This window comes from Sinocyclocheilus grahami, unplaced genomic scaffold (genome assembly GCF_001515645.1).
Source record: "Sinocyclocheilus grahami isolate Dianchi unplaced genomic scaffold, SAMN03320097.WGS_v1.1 scaffold1265.1, whole genome shotgun sequence".
NCBI lineage: Eukaryota > Metazoa > Chordata > Actinopteri > Cypriniformes > Cyprinidae > Sinocyclocheilus > Sinocyclocheilus grahami.
The window spans coordinates 74311-97026 of record NW_015506444.1 but is presented as its reverse complement, the minus strand read 5'-3'; the positions used below and the strand labels follow the sequence as shown (position 1 = coordinate 97026).

Here is a 22716-nt window from a genome sequence, read left to right as displayed (position 1 = left end):
ATATTAGAATGATTTCTGAAGGACCATGTGACACTGAAGACTGGAGTAATGATGCTGAAAATTCAGCTTGAATCACAGGAATAAACTACATTTTTAAATAAATAAAAATAAAACAAAAAACTGTTATTTTAATATTTAACAGTATTACTGTTTTTACTGGTTTTTGACTGGGAGTGAAGGTCACGGACACACTCGTATTGCTATTTTTCTGTTGAAGAATCATGAATACTAAGAGTTTAGTAACAATAATACCATAAAAGCATCATGCTCAACCTTTTAAAATCATTATAATTTGCACCATGTTTTACAGAGTTGTTAAAAGCTCTCGCCTGATGGAGTTTCAGTGTGAGAGTTGCGTCTCTCTCTCCTCTCTACAGGAGTCTGGCTGCTTTGTAGTCGGAAGGGTCCATAAGTTTACGCAGTGAGTTCAGTTCAGCCCTGAGCACGAAGCCCTCAAGTCTTCAGGGCCGCTCCAGTTACAGGCCTGGCCTTCCTGTCTTTCGAAGAAGGCTGATGGGGGGGGGGGGCGTGCAGGAAACTTGAGCGTCCTCCAGTGAATTACACAATACGCCAGCCATGGAAAAGTCTGCTTCTCTGGAGACCATCCCAATGTTAGGAGTTAAAGTGTGTCCCCACCTTCCTCATTACATAAGGAAGAGTTTCAAAAACCTGTTTCAAAAAAAGAGTATTTTTTTTCTTGTTCTCGTCTCTCTCGCAGTTGGAGAATTTCTGCACCCAGTTTGCACTCAAGTTCAGATCTTTGTCTCAAGTGTATTAACACACAGGAACAAGGTTGTGCGCCATTCAGAATTGATTTGACAATGCCTTAAATTCCACTTCTAATTCAAAATTACATTTAACAGGCGGTTCCCACAGTCCTTGAAAACTTTGAAAGGTCATGGAGATTTATTTAGCCAATATAAAATTGTATACTTAAGCTATTCTGATTTTTTTTCATGGCTAAAAGATGTGATGTGCGGTGAGTGCGGTCTCTATTAAAAATCCTTATCCTTAATTAAAATTAGTGCTGCCAAACGATTAATCGTGATTAATCGCATCCAAAATAAAAGTTTTTGTTTACATAATATATGTGTGTGTACTGTGTATATTTATTATGCATATATAAATACACACACATGCATGTATATATTTCAGAATTTTTTTTATATTAAATATATTTATATATAATATAAATTATATGAATATAAATATATACATGTAAATATTTTCAAAATATGTACTGTATGTGTGTGTATTTATATATACATAATAAATATACACAGTACACACACATTTATTACGTTAACAACTTTTATTTTGGATATGATTAATCGCGATTAATCGTTTGACAGCACTAATTAAAATATAGTAAAATATCTAATTTATATTATTATATATTATAATAATACATTTTTATCTTTTTAAGTGCTTTTAAAATGCTATAATTTAACAGTTAAATGTATTAAATAAAAAATGGAAAAATTTCCCATTTTTCATACTGTACATTATAATGTTGTGATGCTTAAATTCACTTGCAGCATTTTAAATGATAGATTTTTAGTTTGGCAAAGCTGATTTAAGCAAGTAGAATGCATAGTTAGAAGTTATAGTAGCAATTACATATTGAGTAAATTCCTCTTCAACATTAAATTCAACAATCTGTGTGGCCAATTCGATTTAAATTTATTGAATTGAAAGGGAGCCATTCTTAAATTCTCAGTTTTACCGAATGCTGTGCAGGAGAGATGGACTTCAGCATTTATGGTGGCCATCAGCAGGCATGAGCTCAGTCTGATCAATGGAAACCGTCAGAGAGACAGTGTTTCGCCTGACGTGACTCTGCTCTGCCTGTGTGCCATGTTAGGTAACACGTTCCAGCCTGCTTTTACTCAAAACACAGTCAGCCATTCAACCAGATGTTAGGCTGTAAAATTCAGGTGAATTTGACTATTAGTACTTTTTCACTTTGGAAAATTGTCTCAGGCTTATGCTTACAATAACAAGACTGTTCGTGACATGAGGGAAGCCACTGGTGTGCTGTGTTTATGCTGTCCCTGCTCATTATTTTTTGTCAGTACTTCATAGTAGTTCAATCAATGCCTGTACATGGGAAATTTCAGTCGTCCCGAGCACTTAGCTGCTGATGAGACAAACAACAGGGCTCTGTTCAGTGTCAGAGGGGCTGATTTTATCCCTCACGTCACTCTCACATTGCTCTTTTTTCATTTAAATGTTTTTTGGGAAAAGGAATTGCTTATTTTATTCAGAAAGGATGCGTTACATTTATTAAAAGTGACCGTAAAGACATTTATAATGTTACAAAAGATTCCGGTTTCAAATAAATGCAGTTCATCAACTTCATCAAAGAATACTGATCACGGTTTCCACAAAAATATTGAGCATATTAACGGTTTTCAACCTAAAAAATTTTCCCGGAGCACAATGTCAGCATATTAGAATGATTTCTGAAGGATCATGTGACACTGAAGACTAGAGTAATGATGCTGAAAATTCAGCTTTGCATCACAGAAATAAATGACATTTTAATATACGTTCAAATATAAATTAGTTATTTTAAAGGGTAATAATATTTCACAATATTTTTGTTTTTGCTGCATATATCATCAAATAAATGCATAGAAGAAGCAGCCAGAACATTCTGCAAAACATCTTCATTTGTGTTTCTCTGAAAATCGTACAAGTTTGCAACATGAGTAAACGATGAAAGAATGTAAATTTTTACATGAAATATTCCTTTTAAAAGTGATGGGGATATAATATCAGTGTTTAAATTGGTGTTATTCTCAGCTTAAATTGAGTTTGTAAGTATACAAAAATATGCAGAAGCGTAGACTACAAACAAGACCGTTGTCTGGCTGAAGGATGCAGAACACAATACCGCATTTTGTAAATGTAATACAAGAGAAATCTAAAATAACAGTGTCTTCTCTCTATAAAGGCATTCTGAGATAAAACGAATGTCAGCACAGACTCTGCCTTGATTGTTCGATTAGGCTGCACACGAGGAATCTGCCAGCGTTAGGCAGAGGCAGTCACGCAATGGGATCAGCTTAAAACAGAAACATGTGTGGGCAAAGGGGCTTGAAATAATACCAAAGACCTTTCCTTTGCCTTTTTTTTTTAATTATCTCGTTTACCCTTTTTCTCTGGAATAGCAACAACCAGCAAATGAGACTTTCTCTAGAATAAGCCTGGCAAATGGAAGGAAATTACATCATTGGGGGGAGGGGGGTGTAATTGATGTCTCAGTCTTTTCACTAGTAGGTCTTAGCTATAGTCTGACTTGTTGTGTGTTTCACAGCTGCTCCCTTCAAATTAGACTGTGTAGTTCTACCGTAAAAGTTGCAGGTACGTCCCATAAATTGCTCAGAGTGGCTCTGAGCGGTTTAACAAATTAAAGATTCAGTCATCTACTGGTTTACACATACCATAGTACTTTTATCATAGGTTTCTTGGACAAGATACTGTGTTAATTCTATGTTTTTTGAACAAGTACCATAATATTATTTATTCAAAACTTTAAGTATTCAAAAGATCTTTTGAATGTTTTTGATATGCTCACAAAGCTGTATTTATTTGATCACAGTAAAAACAGTGATGTTTTGAACTATTATTCTAATTTCAAATAACTGTTTTTTTTATATACTTTAAAATGTAATTTATTTATATGATGCAAAGCTCACATGATCCTTCAGAAATCACTCTAATATGCTGAAAAAATCGTATTCTTAAAATCACTGAAAATTGCACTGCGTAATATTTTTGAGGAAACTGACACATTTTTTTCAAGATTCTTTGATGAATATAAAGTTAAAAAAGGAATCTTTTGTAGCAATGTAAAAGTCTTTACTGTCACTTTTGATCAATTTATTGTGTCCTCGCTAAATAAAAGTAAAATTAAAAATTATACTGACCTCAAACTTTTGAACAGAAGTGTATATAGGTCTTATATGGCAACATTTGTGCCAAAGTACCATTTTAATGTGATGACCAAGTTACCAATATTTTTTATAGCACTTTTTTGTGAGTTGACTTACAAAAAGTAAGATGAAAACAAGTCTCTTTTTCTGAAACGATCTTCAAACAGAGTTATTTGTAAGCCTTACTAACGAACGCTATCAAATGAATCAGCCTCACAACATTAGCACTGATTATTTGGCAATAAGAGGTTATCATATGTCAAACAGTGTATGTTTATCATAGTGTCTGGCTAATTGTTTAGTGAATTTGTTGATGAAATATCATTCAAAGAGTCTGTGATTGTTAGGCAGATGATCATATTGTTTTGGTTTTGTTTGGGATAGGTTTATTGGGTTATTTCTCCCACTTACCACTGGACAGGAGTTTAGGGAGGAACAAATTACATTTGGGTGTGCTAAACTAAATCATTTATATGGGTTTGATCTCATTTTCAGCCTCCTTGTGGTTTCAGCCTAAGACGTCATTCTTTTCACAAAGACAAAGAGAGACAGACGGAAAGACATACTGACATCGAACGTAATCCAGTTTCATTTAATTTGAGATCCCTTTGTGTTTTATTTTGAAAGCATCATGCAACACACTTCCTCCGTTGTTCATAAAGGAAGTCGTCAAACGGTCATAAGCGTTATTTTATTAGCTGCGTGGCCATGAAGAGCTCAAAATAGAGTAGTAGATCACTGTTTCCTTTTGTGATGATAATCACCTCACTGTCTCTGTAGTAGGGGCCGAACGACTTCTGATTTTTTGAAGTCGACTTTTATGTGATGAAAGTCGAGTCGAAGTCGACTAGTCGCTGATGGCGTCATTAATGAACAAATAAGTCTGGAGCTGTGACAGACACCTTGTGCACAGCTATGGCATATGACACAGTGCTGCCCACATGGCTGTTGCTCCTATAACTCCTTGCTCCTTTTTTTTATCAGTTCTTTTGTCTTTGGGTCGTTATATTTCTCACAGATTTCTGCTCGTTCTAAATCAGATACAGAAAAAGTAGCACAGTAAAGATTACAAAAAGGTTGTGTTTGCGGAACGATGTATGTTAAAAGCACACGTCCAGTTTTGTGTGAGTGAAGGAAATCTGCTTGGGAGTGGAGAGATTCGTCCTCGCACACATGGATCGCGTAATATTATGCGCTCTCGACATTGTCATTAAGATCACACTATAGAAACCGCCTAAAATTAGAAATTTACTAAAACAGGCTTATGTCAAGACATTTGGTAGGGGGGGCACCTGGGGTGTGTCCACATAGACATGCCCCTGCGCGCGTGATGTATGCGCTACTGGGGGGGCACCTGGGGTGGCCAGCCAAATTTCAGGGGGGGCCGGTGGCACCCCTGGCCACCACATAGACATGCCCCTGCGCGCGCTTCATGTTAATGTTAATTTAATGTTTATGCTAAAAAAAAGTGCATATAGCTGCTAATTGTATTTGTTGTTTGTTGATTTTCAAATATAAAACTTATTGAAATGTTTTCAGTGTGTGTATCAGTTCTTTTTGAACATTTTCATCTAATAAAAAAAAAACGTGATAGTATTGATAACCGTGATAACTTTGGTCACTATAATCGTGATATGAAATTTTCATACCGTTACATCCATACAAACAGCAAATTCAGAGGTATTTCCTTTGATAAAAGTTTTTAAATCTTGAGCTTTCAAATGAAGTTTTACATTATATACTTTAAATTAAACCATTGTGTTCTGTGCACTTAATTTTTTTAGGTATAATAAACTTTTACTGGCTGGTTTTGCCATCATTTTAAGGCCAAAGGGCATGTAAGCATACTGCGTTTTGTATTTACTTCCATAAATTAAATAGCATTTGTGTAGAAACCATTGCGTAACATAACATGCATAAGGGAGTTTGTGCATATACAAAGTCCATGTTTTTGTGATCCTCATGAGATTATAACACTCAAAGAACAGATCTTTGCTCTAAGATGGTTGGTACATCAGATGTAGTGTTGTGAAATCATGACTACTTTTAATGTTTTATAATAGTTCTGGTCTAGAATGTATTTCTATTGTCACCCTTAATAGGTTCCCTGGGTTGTGGTTTTATTTTAATCTAAGCATTATGCATGAATTGTGTTTTATATTATGGTGTTAATGACCACTGGTTTATATTAAACTTGTTGCAAATATGTTATGCATCACTTTTAAATACTGCAAGTAGTTTTTGTGGATATTCGTCACTATGTGCATTGTCTAACTGACATTTACATTTGCGTCTGACACGTATCTCTTGGGTAGATCTCTGTGAAAGCGATAGCTCTAACAATTGCCAGACTGTTCATGCGTTACACGGTTGCATTTCTGTTCCAGGTGGCAAAGGGAGTCATTGCCGCACTGTTGTGTGGAGTCAGGGTATTTCCCCTGCTGCCCGTCTGTCGGGCGAGAGGCTGCCTGCCATTGCTCACGATAAACACTGCTCATTTAGGCTGAAGGTGACCCTCTTACGATTAATTATTGAACTTGTCCGTCAATCAGGATTATTAAGTCACTCCATCATTAATTACTTTATTGTCTTTGCTTGAATGTTACAGTTTCTGTTGGTGCCATTTTACATCATTTTGTTTGATCCGGCACTATAATGTGCCGTTCACTTGCAGAATGCAAGCTTCAAGAAGACACATAGCCTAAGTCTGAAGTAGTGAATTTAGGTAAAGGGGTGCAGAGCAACCTTGTTATGCAAACATCTGCATGCAAACTTGAGATTAAATACATGATAACAGAAAACAGAAAAAAGTAAAGATCACCTGTGAACAGAATGTTTATTGTATATTCCAATCAAGCTGTAGTTTTGTCAAATTAATGCAAAAATTTGAATCTATTATTATCTGTGTGTATTTTGGATACACAAAATTGGAGCTATGAAATTAGCAAGACAAATTTAAAATGCCATTTTGTTTGACTTAGGACAGAGTCCTCTTTGCTTGTCAATCATAGATGTGTTACATGACTTTCAGTTGTAGTGTTTTGAAAACTGGGTCAACAATCCATTTTGATTGGCCTAGCACAGAAATGGGTGGTTGTGACTTTAATGTTTTATTGAATGGCTCCTGAGGGAATAGGGATCTGAGAATAGAAATGTAAATGTCCGAGCACTCATTTGATGAAGTCAGAGGTCAGGCAGTAATCTGTGCCTCTTCTGTCCTGTTCGTTAGATTTAGTCTCGCTCAGTGACCTGAGAAATGGTGGATCAGCAATTGATGTTTGGTTGAGATAGTTGAACACATTAGCATTCACCCGTGTGTCATTTAAACCACTTATTGCCACAGTAAGACTAATTAATGACTCTCGCATCCCTCTCAAAGAGACTCGTATATCAAACTGTGAATATTGATGATTCACAGTTGCTTCATCAATCACGCAGCTGAAATGCCATAATTTTTGCACTAGGTTTGTGGTTTATTTAGAACTGTACATCAATACTCTCTTTTGAGTTTACGGAGTTGTCAGTGTGACAATTAGTGTGTCCCAAAATCATAATATGATTTTGAAAATAAAATAAGGAAAAGTTATCATGATTATAAAGCTTTTTTTGTGTGGCTTTTCTAAAATGTAGATAAATTGGGCTAATATTGTCCTTTTCAACTTTTGAGTAGTAAGTTAAGTTTGAGTAGTAAGGAATTTAAAGCTACGAAACCTAACTAATACATTTACATTTAGTCATTTAGCAGATGCTTTTATCCAATGCGACTTACAAATGAGGACAATAGAAGCAATCAAAATCAACAAGAGCAATGATATACAAGTGCTATAACAAGTCTGAGTTAGCCTAACACAGTACGCGTAGAAAGTTTTTTTTTTAAATTATATAATAAATAAAAAAAGACAGAATAGAAAAAAATTCAGTTTTAATTTTAATTCTAATTTTAGTTTAGTTTAGTTATTTTTTTCTGTAGTTTTTTTATATTTCTATTTAATGTATTTTTATTTCAGTTTTAGTCATTTTAGTACTTTATTTCAGCCAAGGCAGCATTTCTTAAGTTTTTCACCTGATATTTATATTTTATTTTATTTCAAGACTATTGCAACAAAAACTTTAAATAGTTTTAGTTGTAATTAATAACAATGCTGGTGGCGCCGATAGCCTCATGGTTAGTGCGCCAACATATACAAGTGCGACTGTGCTCGTGGCGACCCGAGTTCAATTCCTGTCTCGAGTTCCTATGCCGATCCCGCTCCCCTCTCTATACCCAATACTGTCCTGTCATCTCTCCACTGTCCTGTCTGAATAATAAAGGAATAAAAAGCCCAAAAATATAACTTAAAAAAAACAAACAATAACACTTAGTGTCAGTGTTTGTGGTGTCTTTTAGGCTTTACCTACTTTTTGTAATTGTTAAGGTCTAACAACTGTTTCTCTTTATTCTGCTTCATATTCTTTCTCTGTTATTTAGTTGATCATCTGTTTTACACAGCCGCCTGCTTTATAGGGGCTTCAAACAACGAGTAACACAGCCTCATAGACTATCAAAGAACTATTTACTCGGAAGAAGCTCAAACACAGAGCATATTGACCTGATTAATGTAGAATAAGATGTTTCTTTTGCACAATGTTGTTGTGTGATTTATATTTGATAAAAATTCAATCACATAATTAATGCCATAAACCATTTCTCTCTTCTTTTTTTCCATCATCTTTAAAGTGGTCAGTGGACTTGGCTGAGGCTATGGAACTTTCTCTAATGCTGTTTCTTTTGATGACAGAGCCAGAGTTTATATGAAGGCGTGTTCTCCCTGACATCCATGTCTTATTTTCTTTTTTGGGGAGTCTAAATATAGAATTGTGGGTTAACAAGAAGTCTGTATGAAGTCCATGTGTCGGGGAGATTCTTCAGAAGGCTGAGTGATGTCGGTTATTGCTGATTCACAAATCCGTCTGGCTTATGCTTTGAATCTGAGAGGTTGTTGAAATATTACTATGTTTCTAATATGAATCATATTCAAGTTGCGAGTTTCATAATGGTGTCTACATGTGTAATCTCTTTTGAACCTTGAGCTGCATTGAATGTTATTTGTTGCAGATGACTGACTGTTACTGTATTATCATTTGAATATAAATGGCAAAACAGGTAGCATGAATGAAGCATTAAAAAGGTATAAAGGACCCTTTTTATGCTAAAAGTAGAGTATCTTCTGTGTTTTGGTTTATTCAGCTTCTATGGTTTTGAAATCAGCAAGTCACAGTTCATTGTAATTTCTGTTTGAAAACAGAAAACAGTTTTATCTTTCATTTTTTTATGATTGGCTTGTAAATAATAGCAAATGCATTGACCTAGTTTCTCATTGATCAATGCCACCTTGCTAATCGTCCTAATATGATAGTATATTGATATCTGGGTCATGATATGATATATTATTTTGATAGTTTGAGAGAATAGCGCATCCATTGTGTTCCAATGTGTTTATCATAGCACTAAAACCCACAACTGTTAGAAATGTTATGCTACATGACACAATCAGGTGTGTATTGATGTAAAGCCACACTATATGTGAAACAATGTAGCTTAAAATAGGCCTGTCGCAGTAATCAATATATCGGCTTATCGCGCAATATATGTACATGACCGCAATAATTTTTGGTTACGCAATATATTGCCCATTATATTTGCTTAAAAATTAATCTCACCATGTTTTGTACATTCCACTTGCGCCTGTGTCTTTTGCAGCTTCTCGTACATGAAGTGGTGTAGTCATGAGTTGCTAGTTCAAATTTTAAAAATGCTTCTACAAAAAAAGTTTCATCTGCAGATATGGTCTTGTTTAGGGATCTGTGCCTTTGTGCATACGGACATCTGGCTGCCAAGTAGGGATTGTGTTTTTCAGCAATAGTGTGCACCCTTCATTTACAGAGAAAAGAAGGTCAGGGAAAAATCTGTAGATGGAAAAATCGCCATACAAGTTCTTTGTGCATTTTTCTTTTTTTCTACTTGTTATGTTGCACTTTTTGTTAGAAAATGTTTATTTACTATTTATTCAGGTTTTTAAAGGTATCTAATATTTTGATACTTAATTTCCATGAAGTTTGTTGTCATTTGGAAGTGTGTAGGCATTCTTACATTATTATGCTGTTACATTATGATTATATATTCAGTGGCATAAAATGGTCTTTAAAATGACAATAATATCGCTTATCGCAATTATTTCTGGGGCAATCTATCGCACAACAAAAAGTTGTTATCGTGACAGGCCTAGCTTAAAATATTATTTTTTTGACATAACATTTGTGATCATGCATTGAAATATTTTCCTTACAATACTGTGAAAGAATAAGTAGGTCTTAAATCCATAATGTGCACAATGACAAAATAAATGAGGAGGAATTATTTACCTAACCTCCTTGGTGAAAACTAGTCTCATCTGAATAGGGCATGAGACTGTTTTGCTCACTCATGCTTCATTAAGAAGCTTCTAACCTTTGCCTTCCATCCTTCGTCTCAGAATGGGTCATTTCATTACGGTGCAGCTGCTTCTGAATACCAAGCCAAACATTGCCAGCTTTTATGCCCAACCTCTGCACCCACCGTAAAAAGCAATGCAAATGGAAAGTTTATAAAACGTGTTGTGGAATATAAACCAGACAGGCCGATACTGCTTTCAGGAATCCTTCTTGAAAGTAGCACGCTTAATTATTTAAATACTCTCCTGTTTCGTGGCCTTGGCACATTCCAAACCTCCCGCACATGTGTGAGATTGTGACTTGGGTAATCACGACAATGCGACTTATGCAAGAGAAAAAGCCTTGAAGCATCTGGGTGCAATGGCATGATGAAAGTCCTCAGAACTCAAACTGTTTGATGTAACTGTGTGAAATAACGTCCAGTGAATTATCTCACTCTGTATTTGTGTTTCACTCTATTTACTGGTGTGGCTTGATTGACGCAATTTGTTGACATGAATCGGTCAAGAATCAATTCAAAATCAATATTTTTCCCAGTTACTTTACCTTATTGGTTCAAAGGGTGAATAGAGATGTGTTTAAGGCTTGCGCAAAGAATTTGTGGTAGTTTATTACAGCAGTGTCTAACTATAGATATATACAACTGAATTATAATAAACCTTCTATATGTATTAGGGTTGTGCTAATAGACGATAGTATTATGTATCGATAGTCAGAGATCGCCTGTTGGTGATACCTTTGTCGATAACAAGCCGATTATTATTATTATTATTATTACTACTGTTAATATTTATTGTCCGTCAAAAATAGCGATGCAGCACAGAGAGCCGCTTCTGGGACTCTTCAGAAACATGCCGCGGCGCAACTGGAATAAACAAGCATTGACTAGAGGGACCACAATCAGATCCAGTGGCCATGTCAGAGCCGTAACGCACCGCAGATGTGTGCAGTGTATTCATCTTTCAGCTTCACTTATTATAACGTCAGTATTTTTTAAAGTGCATAATACTTGTGCTAAACTGAAGTTAGTTATGATGTTCTTTGGTAATGTAAATGTTCTTTGCCCGTTTTCTGTAGCTGCTTTTTGAATAACTGAGGAAATGTAAGCATTATAATTTGTAACTTAAAATGTTTCTATTAAATTGTTATGTTAAATACAAATTCAGCCATATTAAAAACATTCGGCTGTTTTTAGCCTTACGCTGGAGTTGGTTCACTTTCCAGCAATGAAACTAAGTAAATAATTAAATAAGTTAGCACAATAATATTGTGTATCTGCGAACTGTACACTAATATGTATAGTTACAAAATTGCAACGATTAGGTAGATATGTGCATTGCTTTGTGCATTTAGCTGTTTTCCACATAGTTTTGTTGCTACTTTTTAAGTTTGCATTAGATAATTTCATTTATTTGATTTTGTTTTTGTGTCTCCCTTAGTCTGGCCTTTGGAGGCTCCAAACCTGCCAAATGAGTCTTCAGTGGAAGTGCTACACAATGCATTCTCCACCTTGTCTGGATTTTATCTTTCACCTAGTTCAGATCCATCCAAAGCCACAGAGAATTACAATCACAATGTTAACACTGGATTGGTATTCGCTTACTCCCTGAACTCTGCCACAAGCCCAGAGCCTCTTGCCACACCTCCTTTACTTTCCTTAAAGTCTAGAAAGGGAGTTGGATATACCCCCAGAGGTTCCTCCAGACAGCCTCGACAACTAAATTCTCCAGTGCCTACCTCCCATAATGTGCCCTTATCTTGGTCTGCTATCAGCCCAGCTCCTCAAATATCACAGACTACAGGTTCATATGTGCCGTCTAGCTTGCCTTCAGTTGGAGAAGATTCTCCTGACGAGCCTCCTGTTCCATCCCCTCAAACACAGGATGGGACTGTGGGAGTCAGTGACTCTGAGGTTCCTTTTGGAGACAGATTGGAACCATCTAGCAGAATCCAAGACCTCCAGTTACAAACCAGTCATGACCCCAACACCCAGCTAGGCTATCAGCAATTGAAACCAAGTCATATGGTTTTTGTACACCATCAAATGACTTCAGTGTCTGTTGAGCCAACTATGGGCCCACCCGAAGACCTTTTCCCAACCAACACTATGGATGTGGAGTATGGCTCTGGAGATTACCTAGAAACAATGTCCTTCATGGGATCTGAAGGCAATGACTATTCACTGGTTAGCAATCTAGTCACTGATGTGTATGACTTTGAGGACTCGAATTCAGAGACCTATGACACCACGTTCCCCTCAAGAATGGTGATGTCATTTTCCAGCAAACACTTGTATCCCTCCTCTATCAGTGTTACTAATTCTTTCTCCAGCAAACCTGTTGAAAGTCCCAGTTTCAATAGCAATTCAACCTTGAATGGAGCCACCACTGACTTAACCAAACACGTAACAACCTTTCAGAGTTTTACAACCTTTGTGCCTTTTACCATGTCAAGACCTTCAGATTTCACCAGTATTTTGACATCAGACATTGGACACACCGTTTCAACCATCCAGCCAACCAGAGTCCATTCCTTACCTATTCTCCCGACAACTTCAGATGTCTTAAACCAGAACCAGTCTGTCAATGAGACCTCAGAGTTGGCATCTGACTGGCCAAGCACTGTTACAGTCCAACCCACCGATGTTCTTTTACCAGACATGAACAGTTTAGAGTACTACACCATCCAGTTGACCAAGGACAATGGTAGCTTGCCAGAGCCCACTGCCAATCAGACGGCCTCTAGTGTTTTCTCTTTCATTCCAATTGGCACCACACATATTGTGAGCACTAGAACCTACACCATTGACCCAAGTTACATGCTAACAGCTTTGTTTGATGAAGATCTACAGCCTACAGGTAACAGTTCCTGGACTGAGGAATCCTCAACGGATATCTCTGGATTTGAACCTTTTAACACCACTATCTTGGATCCCTCTGAAGTTGGACCGAGTTTAACAGATACTACACTGCCATATTTGGAGCCGTCGTTTATACCAACAATAGACCCTTCAGCTTCATTGGAAGATATAAACTCAACCACTGATTGGGCTACAACACCTTTTATACCGTACAACACTTCCTTACTGGTGACTACCCCACCTCCAGTGACCAAGGAACCAGATGGTGTGTCTTCTGTTAATAACAGCCAATGGATTATCACCTCACTTCCAACAGAGACCCTCTTTCCTAGTAGTGTACTTCCCACTGTTTTAGTAACCACCTCTATCAGTGTTTCTGAATACCCAACTGACTCAACCTTCAACATCACCTCCACCCCTCCTGCAACAGAGATGGCTGATGAAGGATTCGTGTCTGGAACAACATCTGACACCATGGTTACTGATAACGATAACACCACACCGATCGGTAGCCTTACAACCACGTCCTCCCCAGGATTACATAATGACACCACTGTCAAGCCTTTCACTATCATAAGCTCCAACAACACAACAGTGACTTCCGTGAACGATACATCAGTTACAACCCTATCTACAACCCCTCCAACAACCACTTTCCGGAAGTATCTCTGCAACATCACTAAACCTGACACCTACTTGATCAGAGTTGGTAAGGCTTAACAAACATGAACTTGCTGCACATTTTTACACCAGAAAGGTGCTCATGTCCATTTTTGAGGATAAATGTGCAACTCGCTTAAAGCACTTAAGCACCTTAAGCAATAACTGGATTAGCAATCATGCAAGCATTATAGTATTTTATTTTAATATTTAAGGTTCTAAAAATAACACAGTTGCTCTGTTGTAGGGTTTCCTCCAGGGTCCACTGCTGGATATGCCAAAGCCAAAGTCAGAGAGATTCTCAAAGGAGAATATAACCGCTCTGTGGAGCTACAGGTACTGTGGACATAATGAATAGATTTGTTTTTCTCTTTTTTGTTCATGTCTTTATTAATTTAAATCAGTGACAACAATTGTACTTAATCTAAAAGTATTTTAAACAGTATTACAATACAGCTACAATTGTAAATACCTTTATTATAGATTGTTTTTTAATTGCTAGATTATTGAATATTTGTACTTTTAAAAATGTATTTGTTATTCCACATCAAAGTTTAATTGCAAAAACAAAAAGCTACACGTTTTTAACGATGCAAAAGCATCTAAAAATATACATTTTAACATTATTTTTTAAAATTTTTATTAAAAGAACATTATGTAGGTTTCCATGCATATATTTGAATGCATATTTTGGGATATATCTATCAGTGTTACTAATTCTTTCTCCAGCAAACCTGTTGAAAGTCCCAGTTTCAATAGCAATTCAACCTTGAATGGAGCCACCACTGACTTAACCAAACACGTAACAACCTTTCAGAGTTTTACAACCTTTGTGCCTTTTACCATGTCAAGACCTTCAGATTTCACCAGTATTTTGACATCAGACATTGGACACACCGTTTCAACCATCCAGCCAACCAGAGTCCATTCCTTACCTATTCTCCCGACAACTTCAGATGTCTTAAACCAGAACCAGTCTGTCAATGAGACCTCAGAGTTGGCATCTGACTGGCCAAGCACTGTTACAGTCCAACCCACCGATGTTCTTTTACCAGACATGAACAGTTTAGAGTACTACACCATCCAGTTGACCAAGGACAATGGTAGCTTGCCAGAGCCCACTGCCAATCAGACGGCCTCTAGTGTTTTCTCTTTCATTCCAATTGGCACCACACATATTGTGAGCACTAGAACCTACACCATTGACCCAAGTTACATGCTAACAGCTTTGTTTGATGAAGATCTACAGCCTACAGGTAACAGTTCCTGGACTGAGGAATCCTCAACGGATATCTCTGGATTTGAACCTTTTAACACCACTATCTTGGATCCCTCTGAAGTTGGACCGAGTTTAACAGATACTACACTGCCATATTTGGAGCCGTCGTTTATACCAACAATAGACCCTTCAGCTTCATTGGAAGATATAAACTCAACCACTGATTGGGCTACAACACCTTTTATACCGTACAACACTTCCTTACTGGTGACTACCCCACCTCCAGTGACCAAGGAACCAGATGGTGTGTCTTCTGTTAATAACAGCCAATGGATTATCACCTCACTTCCAACAGAGACCCTCTTTCCTAGTAGTGTACTTCCCACTGTTTTAGTAACCAGCTTTATCAGTGTTTCTGAAAACCCAACTGACTCAACCTTGAACATCACCTCCACCCCTCCTGCAACGGTGATGGCTGATGAAGGATTTGTGTCTGGAACAACACCTGACACCATGGTTACTGATAGCGATAACACCACACTGATCGGTAACCTTACAACCACGTCCTCCCCAGTATTACATAATGATACTACTGTGGCACCTTTCTCTATCTCAAGCTCCAACAACACAACAGTGACTACCCTGAATGACACATCAGTTACAACCCAATCCACAATCCTCCCAACAACCACTGCCCGGAAATATCTCTGCAGCATCACTAAACCTGACACCTACTTGATCAGAGTTGGTAAGGCTTAACAAACATGAACTTGCTGCACATTTTTACACCAGAAAGGTGCTCATGTCCATTTTTGAGGATAAATGTGCAACTCGCTTAAAGCACTTAAGCACCTTAAGCAATAACTGGATTAGCAATCATGCAAGCATTATAGTATTTTATTTTAATATTTAAGGTTCTAAAAATAACACAGTTGCTCTGTTGTAGGGTTTCCTCCAGGGTCCACTGCTGGATATGCCAAGGCCAAAGTCAGAGAGATTCTCAAAGGAGAATATAACCGCTCTGTGGAGCTACAGGTACTGTGGACATAATGAATAGATTTGTTTTTCTCTTTTTTGTTCATGTCTTTATTAATTTAAATCAGTGACAACAATTGTACTTAATCTAAAAGTATTTTAAACAGTATTACAATACAGCTACAATTGTAAATACCTTTATTATAGATTGTTTTTTAATTGCTAGATTATTGAATATTTGTACTTTTAAAAATGTATTTGTTATTCCACATCAAAGTTTAATTGCAAAAACAAAAAGCTACACGTTTTTAACGATGCAAAAGCATCTAAAAATATACATTTTAACATTATTTTTTAAAATTTTTATTAAAAGAACATTATGTAGGTTTCCATGCATATATTTGAATGCATATTTTGGGATATAAAAATGCACCTTGATGCAAAGAAAAATTTTAAAATGTTAACAGGAAATGGATGGAATATTTCACACACACACAAAAGTAGTTTTTGCGATATTACTATTTATTGCATAAACTGAATGTACAACTTTGTTGGAAACATAAGTATGGTATTTAGGTATTAGGTATGTATTATGGGTACTTTTATTTTTCAATATCTCAAGAATTACCTATTGAAATTAACAGTAGCTTTTATTCAGCCTGAGAAAGCTGTAGAGAAATTAGAAATTAATTTGTTTAAGAATTTCTTTCTTTTAAGAATTTAGCATGATATTGATAGTTCAACCTGCTTACTCTTGGTTTGAACCACAGAAACTTTAAATATGTTTTGTAATCCAGTGTTGTGTCAGTAGAACATACTGTATAGATAAAATCATCCCTTCCTGTTTTATCTCTTGGGTCCTTATGAACAAACAACACGTAATTTGGCTCAATGGGAACCAACTGGTTCTTTGTAACTCTCTGCATTTAAACACAATACTGAATCTGCCTTGACTTTTAAAGGCACACTGAAAGGCTTTTTGATATTTCTCCATGTGCTCTAAAATGATTTGAAATTGCTATTACAAATATGATGTACATATCCTTGACATCAAATGCTCCTTTGTGTGTTGTAGGTAGTGAAAGCTCCTCCAGACTTTGTGTTTCGTGCTGTGTCTGGTGCAGTGGTTTATACTGCCATATCAGTCATTAATGCCCTGAGAATCTCTGCTCGGACCACCAGCTCCTTTATCAGCGTGTCACCCATCAGTCCTATACCAGGTCTGCAGTACCATGTTCATACAGGTAAATGCAGAGGAAACTTCACGTCACAGTTCTTGAATATTCTCTCTGGTATTTAAATGTTGTTGCTATATGACCATATGCATGTCTTTTGTCTGTCTGCAGTTCTTCAGTTTGTACCCAGCCATGTAGATGTGCGAATGTGTACCTTCAGTGAGCAGGCAGAGAAGGGTCTGATCACAGCTTTATCTGAAGTCCGCAGACGCTCACAAGAGTCCACAAACTTCACTGTGAATGTACGTTGACTGCTTTACCCAGCTTATGGTATTAAGAGCTCAGCTGAGTTTCAAACACCAGTAACCAGTCACTGAACTCCTTCAAATCCTCTTGCTTATTTTGTTTAGTTTAGCTTAAACATACACAACTACTACATAATGTAAACCATCCAAATGAGAATTACATAGTAATGTTTTTATCCTCGAACAAGCAAGTTTTTGATTTGCGCAAGAAAGGAGCATGCTTTTAACTTCGGTTATGTGATATGAATTCAAGGCTTGATTGCCTTCAGTGCAGTGGGATGACATCATCTCCAGCTGTTTGCTCTGATTGGATGAGGAAAGCACAGGACTGATCAATTCAACCATTGTCAATGCAACAAAACTAATGGCTCTTATTCATTTCATTCACTTGCGTTCACAATGTGTATGCGCTTCTTTAATAGATCAGTGAGTGTGAATGAAGAGACTTGTGCTGAGAATCCATGAGCTTTCATGGATAAAGTGTGTATGATTTTATATGTTTTAATTAAGATTTTAATCAATTTATTTATCATTTATAATTGTATTTTAGCAACTAAATTATTTCATTATTTTTATTAATTTTAATTGGGTTATAAATAATTTTTAAAATATATTTTAGTAGTTCAAGTTTTACATTAGATGCTTGATTGATACAGAAATATATCTTGTAGAAATATATTTTATGTTACGGTCATTTCTAAAATCCCTTTCTGGAGAATGAGCGTCTAATCTTGATGTCTCATTGCTTTAGTTTCACGTAATTGTATCTTAGAGACTGAATTGTTTTGCAGATTTTAAACATCACCACGAGTTCTGTGGAAATGGCGGCACAACAGCAGAAGGTTCCAGTGGAGATCACCTTTGCTGTGCGTGATATCCGTGGGTATGTGCCAGGGACAGAGGTGAGCTCCCAGCTTCGACAGCTCAGCGTGGTCGAGTACAGCTACTACCTGGGCTACCCTGTACGGCAGATCGCAGAACGTGAGTCCACACACTGATTTCTGTATAATTACGTAAATACACGTGCAAAACAGCTGCTATGTACAACAGTTTAAGGTGGTCACACTGGGTTTTATAACTGTGTAGGTGGTTAGACTGTGGGCACCCACCAGGTTAGCCAAAATGGTCCATCTACTGGTATTCTAGCTTTTAAACCAGCTTCAGCTACCTGGAAATCAGCTTCAGTGAGGTTTGCTGTGTTATAATGAAAATGGAGTAATATTCGTTCATATTTGATGTTTTTTCTTCTCTGCACTATTAGCTTTCCACTACCCAAAGCTGAACACAACCCAACTGCTTCGTTCCTCATGGGTTAGAACAGGTATTGACCTGCTGATGTTAAGCTTAACACACTGGTATTCCAAAGTACACTATTGTTCAAAAGTTAGGGGTCAGTATTATTTATTTATTTTATTTTATTGAAGAAATTAATATTTTTATTCAGCGAGGATGCATTAAACTGATCAAAAGTGACAGTAAAGACATTTATAATATTACTAAAAAGTTCTATTTCAAGTAAGTGCTGTTCTTTTGAACATTCTAATTATCAAAGTTTCCAAGTTCATCAATCCTAAAACACAAAATCTATCACAGTTTCTGTAAAAGTGTTAAGCAGCACAACTGTTAGAATGATTTCCGAAGGATGATGTGACACTGAAGACTGGTGTAATGATGCTGAAAATTCAGCTTTGCATCACAGAAAGTGGGCTCTGGCAGAATTTTAAAACACATTAAAATAGAAAACAGTTATTTAAATTTGTATTATAATTTCACAATATTACTGCTTTTACTGTATTTTTTTATCTTAAGAAAATGCAGCTTTGGTGAGCATAAGAGACTTCTTTCCAAAACAAACCAACCCCAACTGTTGAACAGTAGTGTAATGTTACTATACTATCAAATATTCCGATGAATATCAAATGAGTCATTGCAATGCAGTAATGTCATGTTTTACACATTGCATTCAGTGTTGTTGGGAGTGTTAGACCAGCGTGTGAGTGACAAGATCTTCAAGGCTACGATTGAGAGGAGACTGGCTCAGTTGCTGGGCGATGCATTGGGTATGGGTCATCGCCTTAGAAGAGCAACTAATGTGGGAAACAACAGCGTGCAGGTTTGTAAATCATCCGTGTTATGTGACCATATATTTTCTATTCTTGCTTTCCACGCATGAGCTCATTGGATTAATTTATAGAGCCCTTCCTGTGTGCATGTCTAATGCCTCTCTGGGCATTAGACATTAGATGTTAATCAGTCACTGTCTTTGTGGCGCTTCCCCACACCTGCTCTCCCTCCACACATCATCATCATTCAGGGACAAGGAGTATCCATGGCAACACCCTCCTATTCATCCCTGGCCTGCAGAGCCACTCAAAAACAACCATTTCACCCCTGTGGGCTGTCGGCGCGTCATACTCCAGCTGCAATCTCAGATAAATTATTGAACACCGCTTGCAAACAGCTAGAGTGATTCTTAAACCATTAATTGCTTGTTCTGCCTACGTAGAGAAGATTTTTCCGTTTCATAGTGACCCGATTGCTGACTGGCTGACCTGGTTTCTAAGTGACTTGTGTTATAAAAGTGCTAGTGGTCTGTTGATGCCTGCTAATTAACTGAGAATGAATCCAGCTGTGTTAATGATGCCCAGTGATGTCATTTCTAATTTTAGAGAGGTGATGAATTCTGGAATATCTTGCAAGGACTCTTAAAGTGAATGTAGGATGACGACTGTCTGCTAAGCTCGGATGTACTGTTGAGATGACATTGTGCAGCCGTCCTCTGTACTGTTTCTGATAATGCACCCTGAGGTAGCAGCACTTTAAAAATGAGCTTTTAACGTCCCTGGCCAGTGAGGGTTCACTACTCTGGGCTTTTAATGTAGGTCGAGCTCAGGTGAGGTCCACACATTGCCATGCTCTTTTTTCACCCCAATAACCCTGGAGGCTAGAAACATTTATTAGACTCGTCTTTTAGACCCTCAGTCTCTCTGAAAGCCTTTTTGGGTTTTTGTCAGAAAGACATTTCAGTTTTAAAATGCTAATTGTAGCCTATTCAGAGTTCTGATTCATGTGTTTGCGTGTTAGAAACAATTATGTGGAATTAAAAGTTTAAAGGAATAATTTGCCCAAAAAGATAAATTCAAGTCTGTTTGACTTTCTTCCTTCTGTGGAACATAAAATGAGAATTCTGAAAAATATCTACTCTTTTTAATTAAATGCAAGTGAAAGCGAACTTTTAGAGCTGCTAAGCTCTAAAAGCACCATAAAGGCATCATAAAGGTGGTTTATGCCAATGTTGTTTTGGTATTATTTATGTAGCGAATCAGCTCATGGGGAAATATGAATAATTAACCATAACTAGTTATAATTCACTATTCATATTTTAGATCCACTGTAGATATTTAGCTGACCACTCAGGGTCAACCGTCTTGTCAATTCTAAGAACGTTAATTTCCTGGTTAAAGGAAATAACTTTCTTACTGTACAATTCTATAAGTTTGTAACGTAAATCTGCATGATTATTGACTCCGGTTATGAGTAAACAATGAACACGTCAAGTGTGATACAAGTAAGGTTTTATTAACTACATAAACACTTAAACTAGTCTAACATACTACATAAACACATTAAGCCGGTCTAACATACACATACACACACACACACATACAGTTGGTATAGGAAAGGGTTAAAGTTTAGCACTAAAGAAAGAGACATAAGGAATGACATTTATGGAACCATTTTGCATATTCAGCAGATCTAAAACCTGAGGGAAAACGTCAGATTCTTAGTTCAAACAAACCTTGTAAAAAGGTGTAACTGATACTTAATGCATCAATTAAATCGACTAAGTTTGATACTTGCGTATGTCTGAAAAAGATTCCTGATGCAATCTTAAGGCCCCAAGATCTTGCTGAAGTTGGTTGATGAGAAAGAGCTAGTTTGAGTCAGAATCACTTGATGAATGAAAAGGACTAGGCCGGAGCCTGGCACGAGCTTTGGTATCCTGGAGCGTTTCTCACATCTTCATCTTAGCATCTCACTGAACCACCGAACAGGGGCGGGGCACATGGAGTGTGGCCTTTTAAAGCCTGCAGAGATTCACGCCTCTCAAGATGGGTTCGTCCAATGAGGAAGGCTGAAATCCCAAGCGGGAGGTTGGAAATACTGAGGATTTTTATGACTCTTTGTCTGTAAGCATGGGATTTTGCATATGTAATTCGCTGGAGTGTTGAGGCACAAATTAGTACCGATTCTTAGAACATCAATATGTTGCAGAGGTATCAGCATGTAATATGCACTCTCAGTTAGATCATCCGAAGACGAATTCATAGATACTAGACATGGTAGAGTTACTTATATGAATGAGTGGTTTATCGTAAGCATGAATAAAAATAGTCTATAATACAACAGATTAAATACAACACAGCAATAATATACACAATGGCCTGAAGAAAATGGGGGTTCATTCAAAGAAGGTTTTCCTATGAATTAATCAGTAGAAAAGTCAGTTTCTCCTGTGCATTTGTGCCTTTCTTATGAGGAAAATGAGGGAGTTTATCCCCTGCATTCCTTTTAGGCCATAAAACCAGTGATATCAGCATTGGTTACCATGGAACCAGAGGCCTGTTCTGCCTTTCTGAGGTGTTAGGTGCATTTCGGGGGAAGGGTCCATAGACCCTCGTAATTGGCCATTTGGTTAGGTGATGGGGAGTTCGATATTATTTGTTAAATATAACAAAAAGTTGTGTGTCTGATTGGTCCAAATGCTACATTTATATACTGTTATAGTATTTGTTAATATTTTGAATTAGCTTATATTTTTATATTTTCAGTTTTCATTAGTTTTAGTAATGTGATGTGCTTTTTTCATTTCTATTTAGCTTGATTTTGTTTTATGTCAAGGAAGTCAAAAGATACTACACAAAATTCTGAGAGAGAAAAAAATGAGTTACATTCAAATCAGCTGACTTCTGTGCATTTCAGGATACATTTTTGTAATGCTTACAGAACAGAACCACAATAAAGAGAGGGGGGGGAAAACCCAGCTGGGCAAGGTACAGTGTAATGGTGATCTTGCATAGTTACATTAAATTTACAATACTGAGATATG

At 36.9% G+C, this 22716-nt stretch overlaps 1 protein-coding gene across 1 annotated transcript in view; it reads left to right on the top strand.

Moving 5' to 3' along the window:
- Window positions 1-22716, top strand: part of LOC107568635 (UPF0606 protein KIAA1549-like) — a 62017-nt gene that overhangs the window by 16048 nt on the left and 23253 nt on the right. The window contains exons 3-10 of the mRNA XM_016254607.1: window positions 11852-12972; window positions 14750-15899; window positions 16098-16186; window positions 17202-17370; window positions 17473-17603; window positions 18398-18587; window positions 18868-18927; window positions 19574-19719. Coding sequence (XP_016110093.1) covers window positions 11852-12972; window positions 14750-15899; window positions 16098-16186; window positions 17202-17370; window positions 17473-17603; window positions 18398-18587; window positions 18868-18927; window positions 19574-19719 — 3056 coding nt within the window. The remainder of the gene's footprint in view (window positions 1-11851; window positions 12973-14749; window positions 15900-16097; window positions 16187-17201; window positions 17371-17472; window positions 17604-18397; window positions 18588-18867; window positions 18928-19573; window positions 19720-22716) is intronic.